Genomic DNA, 21,722 nt, shown 5'->3' with positions numbered 1-21,722 from the left:
GATAGGAATTGCGCCCTCTAGAGGCTCAAGAAGTCAAGACCCAAGATCGGTTTATATGGTAGCTATATCAGGTTATTGACCGATTTGAACCATACTTGGTGCAGTTATTGGATATCATAACAAAACACGTTGTGCAAAATTTCATTTCAATCGGATAAGAATTGCGCCCTCTAGAGGCTCAAGAAGTCAAGACCCAAGATCGGTTTATATGACAGCTATATCAGGTTAATGATCGATTTGAACCATACTTGGCACAGTTGTTGGATATCGTAACAAAACACGTCGTGCAAAATTTCATTCCAATCGGATAAGAATTGCGCACTCTAGAGGCTCAAGAAGTCAAGACCCAAGATCTGTTTATATGGCAGCTATATCAGGTTAATGATCGATTTGAACCATACTTGGCACAATTGTTGGATATCATAACAAAACACGTCGTGCAAAATTTCATTCCAATCGGATAAGAATTGCGCACTCTAGAGGCTCAAGAAGTCAAGACCCAAGATCTGTTTATATGGCAGCTATATCAAAACATGGACCGATATGGCCCTTTTACAATACCAACCGACCTACACTAATAGGAAGTATTTGTGCCGAATTTCAAGCATCTAGCTTTACTTCTTCGGAATTTAGCGTGCTTTAGACAGACAGAGGACGGACGGACGGACAGACGGACAGACGGACGGACATGGCTAGATCGGCATAAAATGTGGCGACGATCAAGAATATATATACTTTATGGGATCTCAGATGAATATTTCGAGAAGTTACAAACAGAATGACGAAATTAGTATACCCTTCATCCTATGGTGGAGGATATAAAAAGCTTAATAGGCTCGAATGTGGAGAAGTCTAATTCGAAAAACTACCTAAAAATTAGCAAAATGCCTACATCGTCTTAGTATTGTAGGTCCGGAAGTTGACATTTCAATTCGTAACGATTTAATAGTTATATGTAGGTACCTCCACCATTCGGTGGTGGGTAAAAAAATCATTTAAATGTTCATTTCATCCCTTCGTTTCGAGTGATCACTTTAAACGCTGTTTTCATATTTCTCATGATGTATGTAATGAATACAAATCATTTGCGGTTACTGTGCAAAATGTAATAATAATAAACGTAATCAATTAACACTTGAATGCTCTTGGTGCTATTGTTGGCGCTTTTTTATATAGTTTTCAATTAAAAACACCCCATTCACTAGAAACACAATGTGCAAATATACAATACAATATGCTGTATAAGTGTGCTATGGGATAGTTGTAGAACAATAGTTGTGGAACATGGAACTTTTGTTTCTTTTCTTTATAAAGTCACTGTTTTTGTGACCGACGTAGGTTAGGTTGAATGGGTTGCCCACCAAAAGTGAGCTCACCCGGAGGCCACTTTGGCTCATTGTGATATCCTCGAAAGAAGGAGAAGAGACAGAAGATGTGAGACCAGGGCTGCAGGGTCGACTCCGGACATAACAGTAAAAATTGTTTCAACAAAAACAATTAAATTCAAAAGTTTTTTAAAACAAAACCAGTAAGGAAAAGCAAAAGTCGGGCCGTGCCGACTGTATAATACTCTACACCTACTCTTTAAATATTATGTGGGAGCTACATGCAATACTGAACCAATTATGATCGACCTCGGCGGATGTTTTCAGATGGGTTATTAAAGAATTTGTTTAAAATACCGATTAAATATATTTAAACTTCAATAACTACAGTTGACAAATGACAACATTATTGCAAATTAACCAAAATCTGACGTACATATATATGGGAGCTATATCTAAATCTGAACCGGTTTCGATCAAATCGATATTGTGGCAGTAGTCGAGGAAAGCGTTGTGCAACATTTTGGCAAGATTGGTCAATAAATGTGCTTGCAGTGGCTCTAGAAGTAAAAATCGGGCGATATACATATATGGCAGTTTTATCTAAAACTGATCCGATTTCCATGAAAATCTCCGGTAATGTCAAAAGTCTTAAGAAAATCCCTTCTGCAAAATTACGAGAGAATCGGTTAACAAATGAGCATTTTATTGCAATTTTTCTCAAAATCAGGCGAATATATATATGGAAGCTATATCTTAATCTGAACCGATTTATGGTAGTCGTCGAGGAAAACGTTGTGCAAAATTTTGGCAATATTGGTCAATAAATGCGCTTGCAATGGCTCTAGAAGTGAAAATCAGGCGATATACATATATGGCAGCTATATCTTAATCTGATCCGATTTCTGTGAAAATCACCAGTAATGTCGAATGTCATGAGAAAATACTTCCAGCCAAATAACGAGAGAATCGGTTAATAAATGAGCACTTTATTGCAATATTTCTCAAAATCGGGCGAATATATATATGGGAGCTATATCTAAATCTGAACCGATTTCGAGCAAACTTCTCAGATATTGTGGTAGACGTCGAGGAAAGCGTTGTGCAACGTTTTGGCAAGATTGGTGAATAAATGTGCTTGCAATGGCTCTAAAAGTGAAAATCAGGCGATATAACTATATGACAGCTATATCCAAATCTGAACCGATTTCTATGACAATCACCAGTAATGTTGAAAGTCAAGAGAAAATCCTTCCTGCCAAATTACGAGAGAATCGGATAACAAATGAGCACTTTATTTAAATTTTTCTCAAAATCGGGCGAATATATATATGGGAGCTATATCTAAATCTGAACCGATTTCGAGCAAACTTCTCAGATATTGTGGCAGACGTAGAGGAAAGCGTTGTGCAAAATTTTGGCAAGATTGGTCAATAAATGTGCTTGCAATGGCTCTAGAAGTGAAAATCGGGCGATATAACTATATGGCAGCTATATCTAAATCTGATCCGATTTCTATGAAAATCACCAGTAATGTCGAAAGTCAAGAGGAAATACTTCCTGCCAAATTACGAGAGAATCGGTTAACAAATGAACACTTTATTGCAATATTTCTCAAAATCGGGCGAATATATATATGGGAGCTATATCTAAATCTGAACCGATTTCGAGCAAACTTCACAGATAATGTGGTAGTTGTAGCGGAAAGCGTTGTACAAAGTTTTGGCAAGATTGGTCAATAAATGTGCTTGCAGTGGCTCTAGAAGTGAAAATCGGGCGATATAACTATATGACAGCTATATCCAAATCTGAATCGATTTCTATGAAAATCACCAGTAATGTTGAAAGTCAAGAGAAAATCCTTCCTGCCAAATTACCAGAGAATCGGATAACAAATGAGCACTTTATTGCAATTTTTCTCAAAATCGGACAAACATATATATGGGAGCTATATCTAAATCTGAACCGATTTCGAGCAAACTTCTCAGATATTGTGGTAGTTGTAGCGGAAAGCGTTGTACAAAATTTTGGCAAGATTGGCCAATAAATGTGCTTGCAATGGCTCTAGAAGTGAAAATCTGGCGATATAACTACATGGCAGTTATATCCAAATCTGAACCGATTTCTATGAAAATCACCAGTAATATCGAAAGTCAAGAGGAAATACTTGATGCCAAATAAGGAGAGAATCGGTTAACAAATGAGCACTTTATTACAATATTTCTCAAAAACGGACGAACATATATATGGGAGCTATATCTAAATCTGAACCGATTTCGAGCAAACTTCTCAGATATTGTGGTAGACGTCGAGGAAAGCGTTGTGCAAAATTTTGGCAAGATTGGTCAATAAATGTGCTTGCAATGGCTCTTGAAGTGAAACTCGGGCGATATAACTATATGGCAGCTATATCCAAATCTGAACCGATTTCCATGAAAATCACCAGTAATGTTGAAAGTCAAGAGGAAATACTTCCTGCCATATAACGAGAGAATCGGTTAAGAAATGAAAATTTTAGTGCATTATTACCGCAAATCGGACAAACATATATTGGATTGCCCAAAAAGTAATTGCGGATTTTTCATATAGTCGGCGTTGACAAATTTTTTCACAGCTTGTGACTCTGTAGTTGCATTCTTTCTTCTGTCTGTTATCAGCTGTTACTTTTAGCTTGCTTTAGAAAAAAAGTGTAAAAAAAGTATATTTGATTAAAGTTCATTTTCAGTTTTATTAAAAATGCATTTACTTTCTTTTAAAAAATCCGCAATTACTTTTTGGGCAACCCAATATATGGGAGCTATATCCAAATCTGAACCGATTTTTTCCAATTTCATTAGGCTTCGTCTCTAAGCCAGAAAAAATTTATCTGCCAAATTTGAAAACGATCGAATGGAAAATTGCGACCTGTAGTTTGAACACAAATTAACATGGACAGACAGACAGACGGACATATCTAAATCGAATCAGAAAGTGACTCTGAGTCGATCGGTATACTTATCAATAGGTCTATCTCTCTTCCTTCTGGGTGTTACAAACAAGTGCACCAAGTTGTAATACCCTGTACCATAGTAGTGGCGTAGGGTTGATGTAAGCCTCCCGATATCCAATAAATAAATAAATAAAGGCAATAAATCCGCTTTTTGTGAAACTTTTACTTGTATAAGAGTTTTCGGGACCTGAATATAGTGTGATCCAGACAAGCCATATAACTATGGATATGATAGTGGAGTGGACTAAAGTAAAAACGTGCTAAGTTCGGGCGGGCTGAATCTTATATACCCTCCACCATGGATTGCATCTGTCAAATTGTTTGAATGACATTTTCAAATAGAAAAAACAACAGTCTTAGGAAAACACCACCTCCAAAATTTTAGTCAAATCGAGTAATAATTGCTCTCCTCAGATGCTCAAAAAGTCAAACTAGGAAATCGAATCCTGGGTTCGAATCCTGGCGAGACCATCAGAGAAAAATTTCAGTGGTGGTTATCCCCTCCTAATGCTGGCAACATTTGTGAGGTACTATGCCATGTAAAACTTTTCTCCAAAGAGGTGTCGCACTGCAGCACGCCGTTCGGACTCGGCTATAAAAAGGAGGCCCCTCATCATTGAGCTTAAACTTGAATCGGACTGCACTCATTGATATGTGAGAAGTTTGCCCCTGTTCCTTAGTGGAATGTTCATGGGCAAAATTTGCATTTGCAGGAGATCGATTTATATGGCAGCTATATCAGGTTATATACCGTTTTAGACCATACTTGGAACAGCTGTTGGAAGTCATTCCAAAACGACATAAGCAAAATTTCAACCATATCGGATAAGTATTGCGCCCCCTGGAAGCCCAAGAAGTCTAATAGGGAGATCGGTTTATATGGCGGCTATATCAAGATATGGACGGATTTAGACCGTACTTGACACAAATGTTGGAAGTAAAAAAAAAAACACTTCATCCAAAATTTCAGCTAAACCAGATAAGAATTGCGCCCTCTAAAACCTGAAGAAGTCAAAAACCAACATTGGTTTATATAGCAGCTATAGCAGGTTATGAACCGATTTAAACCATACTTAGCACGGTGGTTGGAAGTCATAACGAAACACGTCATGCATCATTTCAGTCAAACCGGATAGAAATTGCGCCCTCTAGAGGCTCAAGAAGTATATTCGGGAGATCGGTTTACAAGGCGGCTATATCAGGTTATGGACTGATTTAGACTATAGTTGGCACAGATGTTGGGAGTCATACCAGAACACTTCATGCAAAAATTGCCTCCTCTAGAAGCTCAAGAAGTCAAGACCCAAGGTCGGTTTATATAGCAGCTATATTAGGTTATGGACCGATTTGAACCATACTTAGCACAGTTGTTGGAAGTCATGCCAAAACTACATTTGCAAAATTTCAACCATATTGGATAAGAATTGCGCCCTCTAGAAGCCCAAGAATTCTAATCGGGAGACCGGTTTATTTGGCGGCTATATCAGGATATGGACTGATTTAGACCATACTAGACATAGTTGTTGGAAGTCTGTGGCGGCTAGCAGAGAAACCCTCAAAAATAGAACGCACCACAATTATTTTTTATAAAAAGGAACTATTTTAATGTTTATTTTACGAAGTTTAAAAGATGACTGAAAAAACAGGCAATGCCAACTATGTTAAGAAATACTTTGGTAATTGAGGTGTCACCACAAGTCTAAACAAAACCCTTCATGCAAAATTTTTTCATTCGAAATGACATTTTTAGGCTCTAGTAGCCATAATTTTGGTCCGATCTTTACAAAATTTCCCACAAGATGTTCTTCCTAATGTTCCAACATGTGCACATAATTTGATCAAAATCGGTTCAGATTTAGATAGAGCTCCAATATACATGTTTCATCCGATATGACATTTTTAGGCTGTAGTTAATATAATTTGGTCCGATCTTTACAAAATTTGGCAAAATGTTTTGTATGTCCTTACCTACAAACGTTATGACCAAATTAGTATACCGCCTTCCTATGGTGGAGGGTATAATAAAATATAAAATCCATATGTATTTAACCCCGCTTCAAGTTGTAAATATGCAAATTCTTTGTTCAAGGAAATATTTGCTTAAATAATTAGAAACTATATACCAAAAAATATGGGCGACGTAAAAAGCGAAAACAAAATTGCAATTATTTGGCATTTAAATAATGACTAAAATTACAAGTGGACCGATAATAAGACTTTAAATGAAATGAACTGTGGCAAAAGCAAGCCAGCAAAAGTATACTCAAAACGAGTATAACATACATTTATGGCAAGTTCTTATTAAAGAAAATTTGGTGTCATTTATTTTTAACGCGCACCATGAATAAGGTCATAGAGCCAATAAATAAAAGCAAAACGAAAAACAAAATAAATTCAGTTTTGCAGAAAATTGATATTGTTCAAACATAAAATTTATGAAAGTCATTGTCATCATTTAGGTACTTGCAACTGATCAAATCTTTCGAGGCAATTACAAATAAAAAAGGCCGTGCCGAACTTTGAATACCCACCACCATGGATATCGCTAAAAATTCGCCTTTATTAGCTCAGTTCGTATTTAAATTATTTTTCAACAATAAAATCGGGAATTGGTGCGGCTATATATATATCACTGAGCTTAAATTTTAATCGGACTGCACACATTCATATGAGAGATATATCCCTTGGTCAAATTTCAGCCAAATCAGGGGAAAATTGACGCCTCTGGGAGTGCGAGAAGTCAAATCCGGGGATCAGTTTTTATGGGACCGTTATCAGTGTACAGACAGATTCGGATCATACTTGGAACGGACGCTGGAAGTCATAGTAATTATACGGGACCTTTATCAGTATATAGACGGATTTGGATCATACTTAGCACGCACGCTGGGAGTCACAGCAGAAGTATTTGTGTAAAATTTCAGCCAAATAAGATGAAAATTGAGGCTTCCAGGGGATCAAGAAATCATTTTCGGGAATCGGTTTATATGGGAGCTATACCAGTTTATTGACCGATTCGGATCTTACTCGGCAATGATGTTCTTGTATCTACAATGATGTTCTTGTGCCAAGTTTTAGCAAATCGGTGTTCAAGGATTTAAATCCGGGGATCGGTTTGTAAGGGGGCTGTATCAGTTTATAGACCGATTCGGATCATACTCGACACTGTTGGAAGTCAGAAACAGTTCGGATGATTCAGCCAAATCGGATGAAAATTGAGGTTTGTAGGCCTCAAGAAGTCAAAACTAGGGATCGGTTTATATGGGGCCTTTATCAGTATATAGAAATATTTGGACCATACTTGGCACGGAAGCTGAAAGTCATAGTCATTATTTAGTTCCTTTATCAGTATATAAACAGATTCGGATCGTACTTGGCACCGACGCTGGAAGTCAAAGCAGAAGTATTTGTAACAAATGTCAGCCAAATAAGATGAAAATTGAGGCTTCTAGGTGATCAAGAAGTTAATTCCGAGAATTGGTTTATATGGTGGCTATACCAGTTTATTGACCGATTCAGATCTTACTCGGCAATGATGTTCTTGTGCCAAATTTTAGCCAAATTGGGGTTCAAGGATTTAAATCTGGGGATCGTTTTATATGGGGGCTATATCAGTTTATAGACCGATTCGGAACATACTCGGCACTGTTGGAAGTCGAACCAAAGTCCTTGTGCCAAATTCCAGCCATTTAATTTCAAGAAGTCAAAACTGGGGATCGGTTTATATGAGGGCTATATCCTAAGCAGAACCGATATGGCTCATTTACAATACCCCACAACCTACATTGATAAGAAGTATCTGTGCAAAATCCTCATTTGTACGAATGCTATTGTGATTTCAACAGACAGACATAGCTAGATCGACTCAGAACGTCAAGGCCATCAAGAATGTAAAGGGCGATTTTTCAGCCATTATATTTTTGCCAACACTGGTTTAAAAAGCTCACGCACGTTTTGTGTTTTGTTTTACTGTCAAACATCTTCAGTTTGGTCTATAATTTGAACATGCATGCAGAAAAAGTCACAGTTTGGTGCGGTTTATTGGCTGGTGGTATCATTGGACCGTCCTTCTTCAAAGATGATGTGAATCGTAACGTAACTGTGAATGGTGAGCGATATCGACATGATATCCAATTTTGCCCAAAATGCAAGAGCTTGACATGCATGACATGAGGTTTCAACAAGGTGCCACATGCATTTTCGAGGTGTAACACACAGAACGACTAGATTCCCCCTTCCTAAGGTAATGGGTATAAAAACGTGTTAAGTTCGGCCGTGCCGTGAACTTTGAATACTCACCACAATGGATATATTAATCATCGTATTTTATTATCACTCCACTGCCATGTCCATAGTTATATTCAAATATGGGCTGGTCTGTATCGCATTTGATTCAAGTCCCGAGAACTCTTATACAAGTCGCAGTTTCAGCGACCGATCCTTGGAGACAAATTTCCAAGGATCGGTCTATATGGCAGCTATATCTAAATATGCTGCGATTTGGACCATACTTGGATTAGACGACAGTAGGCCTAAAACAACTCGCAGTTTAAAATTTTGGCGAAATCGTTACTTACTGTTTCAAATCCCAGCGCCATCGTGTCTTTTACGGGCTTTAGACCGTATGTCGATAGATCGGTCTATATGTCAGCTCTATCTAAATATGGTCCGATCTAGACCATATTCGATCGAATATAGGGAGGTTTAATGAAACTCATTGCTTCTGATTTCAGCGAAATCAGATAATAAATACGACCTGTATCGGCTTAAGACCCTAAATCGGCAGATCGGTCGATATGGCAGCTATATTTAAATATGGTTTGATCTAGACCATATCCGGGTCGAGTGTAGGGAACCTTAATGCATTTCATTGTGTCTGACTTCGGAGAAATCGGAAAATTAATGCGGCTTTTTCGGCTTAAGACCCTAAATCGGCAGATCGGTCTATATGATAGCTATATCTAGGTATGGTCCGATCAAGACCATATCCGGGTCGGATGACGGGAGGCTTAATGCAACCCATTGTGTCAGGTTTCAGCGAAATTGGGTAAAAATTACGGCTTTTATCGGCTTAAGACTCTAAATCGGCAGATCGGTCTGTATGTCAGCGATATCTAAATATGGTCCGATCTAGACCATGTCCGGGTCGGAGACGGGAGGCTTAATGAAACTCATTCTGTCTAATTTCAGCAAAATCGGATCCGGATCGAATGTAGGGAGCCTTAATGCATTTCATTGGGTCTGATTTCAGCGAAATCGGATATCAACTGCGGCTTTTATCGGCTTAAGACCCTTAATCGGCAAATCTGTTTATATGGGCAGTTATATTCCAATGTAGTCGGATTGGGCCATTCAATAACTTAATCTACGTATTGAAGATATACGGATGTGTGAAAATTGTCATCTCAATATCTTAATTTTTGAACGCTGTAGGGTGATTAAGACTTACGGACGGCCAGACGGACATACACACTGACATAGTTAAACCATCTTCAGGCCAAAACCGTTGAACTTTGCTTTTGAGCGTTGCGTTTCAAAATGCAACTCTGCATACGCGTAAAGTCGTGCTTTTAGGGGTCAAAGTTAAAACGCGGCACCGCCCGACTTTTGCCTTTCCTTACTGGTTTTCGTGCATTAAATGATAAAAGGTTGTTCTTAAGGCGCAGTTAGCCCTTGTATTGGGTTGCCCAAAAAGTAATTGCGGATTTTTTAAAAGAAAGTAAATGCATTTTTAATAAAACTTAGAATGAACTTTAATCAAATATACTTTTTTATACTTTTTTTCTAAAGCAAGCTAAAAGTAACAGCTGATAACTGACAGAAGAAAGAATGCAATTACAGAGTCACAAGCTGTGAAAAAATTTGTCAACGCCGACTATATGAAAAATCCGCAATTACTTTTTGGGCAACCCAATATTTAGTTGGGTAACCCTTTCGTGCTCTTCAACTTGGGGAAAGGTTTGCATTTAAACATTTTACCGAACATGGGATATATTTGGCCAAAACAATTGCACATTTTGTAATAACTCATCAGAATTTAAACTTTTTTTCCTCCCCAAAGCTATTTCGTCATCTTTCCAATAGTTTTTTAATGAGGTTTTCAACGATGATCTGAGAGGATCAGGACAGTAAACCTATGTTTTTCGTAGAACATGGTTTAACGCCCCGGGGGGCATGTTTTAGATCATTCTTATGCATAAAAACGAATTAAGCTGCCATATAGTGTTCCGCAAATGCTTTCATTGCATTTTCATTACACCTCTATTCATCTCGGTTCCTCGATGCAACTTTTCAAAACAGTTCCTTTGTTTTTAAAATACCAAAATACAACTATCCCTATTTCTTTTAATGACGGTAACCACGTTTGTGTTGTATTTCTAACTCGATGCCTCAGCTTCACAACAACAACTGCTTTGTTTATTAAAATTTTGTTTCTATTATCAAATTTCTAAAATTATTTGCCATGCTAAACTAAAACGTGATGAAGTCACTTAGAGTGTCATGCGTCAAACAAGCCCCCTTTTTTTGTTTTGTTCTTGTTTCGTTTTTTGGAATATTTTAAAAATAACATTTGCGGTTTCTTTTCTTGCTGACTTTATAGATTTTCTAATGTGTTGTGTATTTTGGGTAATTTAGAAAATTTATGACACTCTTGTTTTGTATTATAAATTGCCAATAATCGTAAAACGTGTTTAACGAATTCAAAAAAAAAGAACAAAAAAATAAAAACAAAAATGCCCAGAAAATTTAAACTTCGCATTGGAGCTTGGGCTTGAAAATTGTATTAATGCTAAATGCTAAACAAAACGCTGCGGGATATTTTGGGACTGAAGTAAAAAATAAAACAAAGTTTAAGGGTTTCGAAATCAACAAGGATAGTTTTACGAGGGTCGTAAATACACCCAAAGTATGAGGGTGAAGTCTACCTCGGATGTGTATTTCGATGCAAAATGTTTAGTAAACGTTTATTATTTGCCCCATAGTAGCATGGGGCAGATTAATATCTGCACCCTCTTTTCAACCTAACCTATCCTAATTATTTGGGAATGTACAGACAAACAATTCCGATCCATTTTGAACTGACCACCTATTGCTTAGAATGTCCGTGGAAATTGGTATCCTCAGCACTAAGACGATGCATTGCACAGTGGGATAAAAAAAATAATGTGAATATTAAATATGCCATTTATCATTGGATGGATATATTCTATAAAATTTGGTATCAGTAGAGTAGTCACCCAATGATGTGCAATTTCAAAACCTAGAACAGCGACAAACTGAAAAGAAATAACATTTAGAATCCTCCCATAAAGCCTACAACTTAACATTAAAAAAAGCAAAACAAACTCTCAACAGCCATCCCAACTTTGCCTTTAAGTCCGACTCGGACCACAAATGAATTGAATGTTGAAGACCATAGTAGAAGTCATTGGGTAATATTTCAGTCCGTTCGGATAAGAATCGCGCCTGGCAGGGGCTCTCAAGAAGCATAATCGGGAGATCGGTTTATATGGGAGCTGTATCAGGCTATAGATCGATTCAGACCATATTGGACTCATTTGTTGAAGGTCTTACAAAATTTCAGCCAAATCGGATAAGAATTGCGCCCTCTAGAGGAGTAAGAAGTAAAGATCTCAGATCGGTTTATATGGCAGGTATGTCAAGTCCTGTACCGATTAGGAATTCATAACAAAACATTTCATGCACAATTTTAGCCAAATCGAATGAGAATTACATCCTCTTGTGGGCCAAGAAGTCAAAATCCAAGATCGGTTTATATGGCAGCTATATCTGGTTATCAACCGATTGGAACCATACTTAGTGCAGTTGTTGGAAGTCATAAGAAAACATCTCGTGCAAAATTTCAGCCAAATCGGATGACCACACCTCTAGTGACTCAAGAATTCAAAATCCAACATCGATTTATTGGGTTGCCCAAAAAGTAATTGCGGATTTTTTAAAAGAAAGTAAATGCATTTTTAAGGTGTTCTGCAAAGATCGAAACAAATAGTAGTCTGATGGTGCAAGGTCAGGGCTATATGGTGGATGCATCAAAAGTTCCCAGCCAAGCTCACTCAGTTTTTGGCGAGTGACCAAAGATATGTGCGGTCTAGCGTTGTCCTGGTGGAATATGACACCTTTACGATTGACCAATTCTGGTCGCTTCTCCTTGATGGCTGTATTCAATTTGTCCAATTGTTGACAGTAAACATCCGAATTAATCGTTTGGTTCCTTGGAAGCAGCTCAAAATATACCACACCCTTCCAATCCCACCAAACAGACAGCATAACCTTCTTTTGGTGGATATCAGCCTTTGAAGTGGTTTGAGTTGGTTCACCATGCTTGGACAATGATCGTTTTCGACTAACGTTGTTGCAAACAATCCATTTTTCATCTTCAGTTATGATTCGTTTTAAAAACGGATCGAATTCATTGCGTTTAAGGTGCATATCACAAGCGCTGATTCGGTTTGTTAAATGAATTTCTTTCAATACATGTGGTACCCATATTAAAATTGACGCCAAACAAACAAATGTAAACAAAATTTCGCGCACTTTTTTCTAAAGCAAGCTAAAAGTAACAGCTGATAACTGACAGAAAAAGAATGCAATTACGGAGTCACAAGCCGTTGAAAAAATTTGTCAACGCCGACTATATGAAAAATCCGCAATTACTTTTTGGGCAACCCAATATATGGCAGCTTTACCAGGTTATGGACCGATTTCAACCATACATAGGACAGATGTTGGAAATCGTAACAGAACACTTCATGCAAAATTGTAGCCAAATCGGATGAGAATTAGGTTTTCTAGTGGCTCAAGATTTCAAAATCGGGTTTTATGGCAGCTATATCTGGTTATGAACCGATTTCAACCATACTTAGTAAACTAAGTTTTCTTCACTCAAAAAAAAAGTTTCTCAAACATTCTGGCAGGAGGCAAGGGTGGTATTTGTACCCAAGCCCGGCAAGGCAAGTTATGGGACACCAAAGGCCTACAGAGCCTAACATCCTTTCTACTCAAAAAGTAGAAAGGAGCCTTACATCCTTTCTACTCAAAACCATGGAACGTATTGTGGACACCATGATAAAGAGTAGGACATCCAGCGAACTTCTCACATACAAACAGCATGCCTATATCAAGGGAAGGTCGGTAGAGACTGCCCTGCACGAGGTTGTACATAAAATAGAAGAATCCTTTGATGCCAAAACCTACACCCTGGAGGAATGCATTGATATCGAGGGGGCTTTTAACAATATGCGGACCGACACACTGATCCAGTCCTTAGACCAGTAGAGGGTGGACCCGGTCCTAAGAGACAGAATAAACCATATGCTTAGGAACAAGTGGATAAATTGTGTGCCTCATGGCATAAATATAAGGGAGAAAGTGGCACAAGGCAAGCCACAGGGGGGTATTTTATTGCCACTCCTATAGGTGAGCAACCATAAATGACCTATTACGGATGCTGACTGAGAAGGGATTTGAGCCTGTCTGCTACGCAGATGATATTATAATACTTCTGAGCGGTAAGTATCCGAACCATCTATGCAGAAGGGCGGAAAGGGTCTTGCATGTGACATATGGCTGGGCTAGACCCAGAGGTCTCAATGTTAACCCAGAGAAGACTGAAATATGCCTATTCACGAGGAAGACGAAGGTGGGCCAATTTAACGCACCACGTTTCCTCAATAAGACGATTTCGATATCTGACAAGGTCAAATACTTAGGTGTGATCTTGGACAGGAAACTGAATTGTAAGTGTCACATTAAGAAGCGTACTGAGAAGGCTCACAGATGTTGGGCACTATTGAGACGGGCCATAGGCCCGAAATGGTGCCTGAATCCTAGGATAGTCCACTGGCTCTACAGGTGCGTGATTAGACCAATACTTACTTACGCCTCAGTAGTTTGGTGGACTGCTATGGAAAAAAAAGTGCAACATAAGGACCATACAACAGGTTCAGAGAACATGTTGTCTTGGCATGGACGGAGCGATGAGGTCCACGACCACTAGGGCACTGGAGACTATTCTAAACATACGACCCATTGACATTAAATGTGAGACAGCCACTGTGGCTATGAGACTTAAGGCGATGAGAGAATGGATTGAGGATGCGAGCAGCTCATACCGTCACGGTATAATCGAGGCGACGATAGGAAACCTGGAAGGAAGGAAAGAAGTTTCCAATCGGTTACCTGAGATGAACCTTAAGGTCGAGTGCGAGGCACTGGTGCCAGCAGTAGAGTGTTGGATTGACGGAACCCTAGTATCTGTAAGATCATGTTACACGGATGGATCAAAGCTAGAGAACAGAGCGGGGTCTACATTGAGAATCAGGAACTGAGATCTGTTTAAGACTGCCTGATCATAATACGGTCCTGCAGGCGGAGCTCCGGGCGATCACAGAATGCGTGAAGTAGTGTGGTGCTAACGCGAGGACGTCGAGTGTGAACATCTTTACGGACAGTAAACAGACCCTAAGGGCAATAACAATCAGGACGGTAAGGTCACGAACAGTCTTAGAATGTAAGAAGTAGATCAACGCCTTCTCTATAGATGGCAAAATCCGCATCGTTTGGGTGCCGGACCATAGCGGAGTAAGGGGGAATGAAAGGGCAGACAATTTGGGGGTGAAGGCCTGAGGACTGCCGCCAATAAACTTGGGTAACCCAAAGCCTTTTGGGTAGACGCACTCCGAGTTAAGAGCGTGGGCGATGAATGCGCATGCAACCCTGTGGAACAGCGAAACAGTCGGCAGGGCGGCGAAACTCATATGGGGGGATCCACATCGTAAGAAGACGAAACTATTACTGAAAGGAAGTAAAAAGGAAGTCAGTATAGGTATTGGTATAAAACGGGACACGTAGGATTACGAGCTCAGCTATGTAAAATCTGTGCTGCAAGTGATACCATGCGGGGGAAATGATGAGACGTTGGAACATTTCCTTTGTCATTGCCCGGATCTCGCGTCTAACAGATACCGGCACTAAGGTGGGGGCACAATACCAGACATGAACCAACTTAGGCGGTGGCATGGAAAATTATTAAGGATTTTGTAAGTAGCATGGAATTCCTAATTTAGATATTCTTTTTCGAGGTTACTTTTTTTTGTATTTAGAGCGCACAACAAGCCGATTACTGGCTTATGTGTATGTCCATAGTGGCATGGGGCGGATTAATATCTACACCCTCTTTTCAACCTAACTTAACCTAAAGCTGTTTTCATTTATTTTAGGGTTTTAGTAATAATTTAGTAATAATTATAACCAAGGATAGCGTCCTTGCAAAAAAGACGTAGTGTGTATATAAAGTGTATATATAAGTACACGTCGTCTTAAAATATAAAATGCATGAATCCTTAACAGAAAGTAATGAATACTAAAATCAAGCCCAAAGATATGCAGACATAAAAAACGGACTTAACGATATTAGTCCCTTTATTCAATAAAAAGAAGTAAAAGCGTGCTAAGTTCGGCCGCGCCGAATCGTGGGAACCCACCACCATGGATTCTGCTAAAAATGTTTACAAATCAAGTAAAAATGTGCTAAGTTCGGCCGGGCCGAATCTTGAGAACCCCGCACCCATATTTTAGATATGGGGGCTATATCTTGTTATAAACCGAATTGGACCGTACTTGGCACAGTTGTTGAGAGTCATAACAGAACACTATATGCAAAATTTCAGCCAAATCGGGAAAATCCAACATCGGTTTAATGGCAAGAAGTAAAATCGGGAGATCGGTTTATATAGGAGCTATATCATGTTCTTGATCGATTTGAACTGTACTCAGCACAGTTGTTGGGAGTCAAAATAGAATACCATGTGCAAAATTTCAGCCAAATCGAAGAAACATTTCGGCTTCCAGGGTCTCAGGAAGTCAAATCGGGAGATCGGTTTATGGGGGAGCTATATCGGGTTATAGACCGATTTTGACCGTACTTAGCTCCATTGTTGGGAGTCATAACAGAATACTTTGTGCAAAATTTCAGCCAAATCAGATAAAAATTGAGGCTTCCAAGGGATCAAGAAGTAAAATCGGGAGATATGAGAGTCTATGTGAGAGCTATATCAGTTTCTTGATCGATTTGGACTGTATTTAGCACAGTTGTTGGCAGTCATAACAGAACACTATGTGCAAACTTGCAGCCATAACGTATGAAAATTGTGGCTTCCATGGGCTCAAGAAGTCAAATTGGGAGATCTGTTTATATGGGAGCTATATCCAAATCTGAACCGATATGGCCCATTTTCAATCCCCAACGACCTACATCAATACTAAGTATCTGTTCAAAATTTCAAGAGTATAGAATTACGCCTTCGACTGAAACCTTTATTCCGGCAAACGGACGGACGGACATGGCTAGATCGACTCAGAACTTCGAGACGATCAAGAAGATATATTGCGTTGCCCAAAAAGTAATTGCGGATTTTTCATATAGTCGGCGTTGACAAATTTTTTCACAGCTTGTGACTCTGTAATTGCATTCTTTCTTCTGTCAGTTATCAGCTGTTACTTTTAGCTTGCTTTAGAAAAAAAAGTGTAAAAAAAGTACATTTGATTAAAGTTCATTCTAAGTTTTATTAAAAATGCATTTACTTTCTTTTAAAAAATCCGCAATTACTTTTTGGGCAACCCTATATATATACTTTATGGGGTCTTAGACGAATATTTCGAGGTGTTACAAACGGAATTACTAGATTACTATTCCCCTAATGGCATATATATCTTCTCAGACAGCCAGGCAGCCATTAAATCCCTGGACACTAAAACCACTCTCGACTGTCGCAGATCTCTTAACGAGATGGCTGAACAGTTCAAAATTCACCTGTTCTGGGTGCCGGGCCACAGAGATATCCCAGGGAATTGTAAAGTGGATGAGCTTGCGAGACTAGAAACTACCCTACGCATTCCAGGGATACTGGAATCTGTGGATATGCCTCTAGCGACATTTAAGCTATGTTTTCAGGACCAGGTCCGAAGGACAACGAATGATAGATGGTCACAAAGAGGGCGCTGTGAGCATTCTGAAACTATGTGACCTAATCTAGACTTGAAGAGGTCTACTGCTTTGCTGTCATTGGCTAGAACAGACGTCTCAATCATTGTGTCCTTCATGACAGGTCACTGTATAATCGTAAAACATTCTGACAGACTAAAGGTTGCCAGCAATGACTTTTTCAGAAGCTGTGAGGACATCGAAGAAGAAGAAGAGACTATAGAACACCTTCTGTGTGTGTGTGTTCCGCACTAGCAGTTAGAAGGAGTTCCACTTTAGGTTCTCATTTCTTTGAGAACCTGTCTGATTTAGCGGATGTAAACATTCGCAAGTTATTGGGCTTTTTAAAGTGATCTGAATGGTTCAACGGTAGGAACTAGAAGGCATCTTCCTTCTTCTGTTCCTGTGGTATCACAATGGACGAAAACGTCTAAGGAAGATAGCCACTTAAACCTTACCTAACCTAACCATGCCCCCATCCTATGGTGGTTGCTATAAAGAAAAATAGATTATTATTTTATATTTTAATAAACCATTGGACAAAAGTATTTTCAGTGTATCAGCTTTTATTTTACTTATTTTTCCCTCATAGTTGTTGAGGCACAAATGAAGGAATGAATATTTCTTAGCTCATGAAATGGTTCAATGATGGCAGGTCTAGAAAACAAAACAGTTTTAAGTTTCTTATAAAAGCAGCAATTTTTAGCAATTTCTACTCTTCTAAAAGCGGAACTCATAAATTCAGAATTTTTAAGTGTCATAAAATGACCAAAACAAAATCTTGAAAGCATGGACCATAACAATGAGGGAGACCAAATTATGCAAAGTCGCATAAACCCATAAAAAATTGCCTCGTTTTCAATTGCTTGGTGAAGAAAGAGAAATACAATATTTTAAAGTAATTACAATGATGTTTATGTTTATTTGCAAAGGGCCCATCCTAGGCTGGTCGGAGCTACTAATCCTAGCAAAGCAAAATTTTTTGACGCCTTCTCAAAATGATGACATTGTTTTGCGTAGCATGTTCATAGAAAATCATCACAAACACATTTGGCCTTTTATACAGCTCAAATGGATATTTTGTATGAAATTTTGTAAAAAGCTAAATCAAAAACTCAATTAAAATCATTTTAATAGCTACATAACTCCATTCACAGAATCGTATTGGATTCTAGACATATGTTATTGTGTGTTTATAATATTACGAGTATGTGTTTAGTTTATTTCAAAGAAATCCCATCTCATTAAGTTGTTAACTATAATTTTTTGTTTTTTTTTTTTTGCTTGATTTTATTTGTTTGCAGGGTTCGCGTGTCAGCACCATCAATGATTGGCTACAAATAAAAATCGGCGGCGATGAGGAGGTCAAAAAGAAAAAACGAAGACAACAGCTGAATCGCATTAAATCAACGAAATATACATTCATCACATTTCTGCCACAAAATTTGCTCGAGCAATTTCGTCGAATAGCAAATTTTTATTTTCTAATTATGACAATCATATCATTGCTAATTGGTGAGTAGTATTCATTTCTAACCGCATGTTGTACTCCAAAGCATTGTTATTTGTGCTAAAATGTTTAAATCGAGTTAAATATGAAAATAAATATTTACCATGTGATCGCAAGGGGTGCCTGTCACGAACAGCAGCTAAAACATTGAGCTAGGTTCATAGTTGGTGAAGGACTGAAAATTTATGATTTTTTGAATGAATGTTTTTTTTTACTTTTTTTATTTTTATAAAAAGCCCAGGATAAAATAAATGTTTAATGTTTTTAACCATCTCCTGGGATAGATAGTTTTCCTATAGTGTTGTAAGAACCTCAAATGGAGCTTCCAGGGCAAAAAAAAGTTAAAACAAGTAAAAGCGTGCTAAGTTCGGCCGGGGCCGAATCTTATATACCCTCCACCATGGATCGCATTTGTCGACTTCTTTTCCCTGCATCTCTTCTTAGGCAAAAAAAGGATATAAGAAAAGATTTGCTCTGCTATTAGAGCGATATGAAGATATGCTCCGGTTCGGACCACAATTAAATTATATGTTGGAGACCTATGTAAAATGTCAGCCAATTCGAATAAGAATTGCGCCCTTTAGGGGCTCAAAAAGTAAAATAGAGAGAACGATTTGTATGGGAGCTCTATCGGGCTATAGACCGATTCAGACCATAATAAACACGTATGTTGATGCTCATGAGAGAATCCGTCGTACAAAATTTCAGACAAATCGTATGCTAATTGCGACCTCTAGAGGCCCAAGAAGTCAAGATCCCAGATCGGTTTATATGAAAGCTATATCAGATTATGAACCGATTTGAACCTTATTTGACACAGTAGTTGAAAGTAAGAATAAAATACGTCTTGCTAAATTTCAGCCAAATCGGATAGGAATGGCGCCCTCTAGAAGCTCAAGAAGCCAAGTCCCCATATCAGTTTATATGACAGCTATATCAGGTTATGAACCGATTTGAACTATACTTGGCACGGTTATTGGGTATCATAACAAAACACGTCGTGCAAAATTTCATTCCAATCGGATAAGAATTGCGCACTCTAGAGGCTCAAGAAGTCAAGACCCAAGATCGGTTTGTATGACAGCTATATCAGGTTATGGACCGATTTGAACCATACTTGGCACGGTTATTGGACATCATAACAAAACATGTCGTGCAAACTTTCATCCCAATCGGATAAGAATTGCGCACTCTAGAGGCTCAAGAAGTCAAGACCCAAGATCGGTTTATATGGCAGCTACATCAAAACATGGACCGATATAGCCCATTTACAATACCAACCGACCTACACTAATAAGAAGTATTTGTGCAAAATTTCAAGCGACTAGCTTTACTCCTTCGGAAGTTAGCGTGCTTTCGACAGACAGACGGACGGACGAACAAACGGACAGACGGACGGACATGGCTAGATCGACATAAAATGCCGCGACGATCAAGAATATATATACTTTATGGGGTCTCAGGCGAATATTTCGAGTAGTTACAAACAGAATGACTATGGTGGAGGGTATAAAAATAAAAGTGGACCGGACAATATGGGATTCACATGGAAGGTATTCGTGAGAAGAATACCAATTTGATATCAACAGTTGAGTCCAAGAACTTAGGGGCTGCCCCGATCCCAAAACCCCTTCAAATAGGCTTATTGGACGATCATGACGATATTGGACTCAAATGAAAGTTATTCAGAGTAGATAACGAATATGGTCAGGAAGCAGCAGTAGGCTATATAATTTGTTGATATCGGAAGGGGGCTCACCCTCCTCCATTGCCCCGAAACACCACCCAAAATCAAAAGTGATCCAATAGGGATAATATGGGTATCAAATGAAAGATATTGGAGAGTAGAATACGAATATGGTATTAAAAATTTGTTTCAAGTAACCAGGGGGCCACAAACACACATATTCGACGTACATATCAATAAGGAACTTAAATGAAAGCTATTCGGGAGTAGACTACGAATATGACACACATTTTAGGTCCAAGAAATTGGAGGTCGTCCCACCCCAAAAAGACCCCCAAATGAGAATTTAATTCGATCATAGCTTGATAAAACTCAAATGAAAAACATTTGGGAACAGTTTACGAATACGACATTAAACCTTGTGTCCATGAGTCCAGCTGGTGCTTTACCTTCTAAAATCGCCTCCAATAGGTTATATGACACATTAAAACAATGGGGGATCAAGTGATAGACATTTCTGGGAGGAGTGCGTAATTCAAATTTGTGCTCAAATGACAGATGGGGTATGGCGCCAACCCTCCCATAGACGCCCTGCACCAAACGGCTGTATACACCAATCATGACAATATGGGGTTCAATAAAAGGTATTGGGGACATAAATATATGTAGGACGCCATACGCCCAAAATTATGACAATTCGTGCAGAGTAATAGGAGGATTTGCAAACCTTAACGTCAAGATGGCTGCCATATTTAGCTCATCGATAAGGGGTCTTCTTTCCCTAGGCAAGTCCAAACGACATGCTGCTGGACAAGACTTTTTTGTTCAAAAGTTTTACATGGTTTAATTACAAAAAACTTCGCGTATTTTCGACAGAGAGACGGACATGGCTAGATCGACATAAAATGTCGCGACGATCAAGAATATATATACTTTATGTGGTCTCAGACGAATATTTCGAGTAGTTACAAACAGAATAACGAAATTAGTATACCCCCCCTCCTATGGCGGAGGGTTTAAAAATTTGAGAAATAAATATCATAAGCCTTATAAATCCACAAATGATAATGAAAACATCCCACCAAAAACTCTCATTACCAAATAACCAGAAAGGTAAGCTCTTTCAAACACTAATAACTACTTATTTTTAGGCATCGCTTCTAATTACTTTTACATGGCGATGTCCTAGGAGAAAAGTCCTTCCGCGC

General features: G+C 38.6%; 1 protein-coding gene across 4 annotated transcripts in view; it reads left to right on the top strand.

The window, feature by feature from the left end:
- LOC106081312 (phospholipid-transporting ATPase IF) overlaps nt 1–21,722 on the top strand; it is a 111,577-nt gene that overhangs the window by 43,745 nt on the left and 46,110 nt on the right. For 3 of the 4 annotated variants that reach the window (XM_013243194.2, XM_013243193.2, XM_013243192.2), the window contains exon 2: nt 18,622–18,832. The exons of the other annotated variant lie outside the window; for it this stretch is intronic. In XM_013243194.2, coding sequence (XP_013098648.2) covers nt 18,622–18,832 — 211 coding nt within the window. The remainder of the gene's footprint in view (nt 1–18,621; nt 18,833–21,722) is intronic. 4 annotated transcript variants of the gene reach the window in all.

Source organism: Stomoxys calcitrans, chromosome 4, assembly GCF_963082655.1.
Source record: "Stomoxys calcitrans chromosome 4, idStoCalc2.1, whole genome shotgun sequence".
Lineage (NCBI taxonomy): Eukaryota > Metazoa > Arthropoda > Insecta > Diptera > Muscidae > Stomoxys > Stomoxys calcitrans.
The sequence above is the reverse complement of the archived record's forward strand: the minus strand, read 5'-3'. Positions and strand labels throughout refer to the sequence as shown.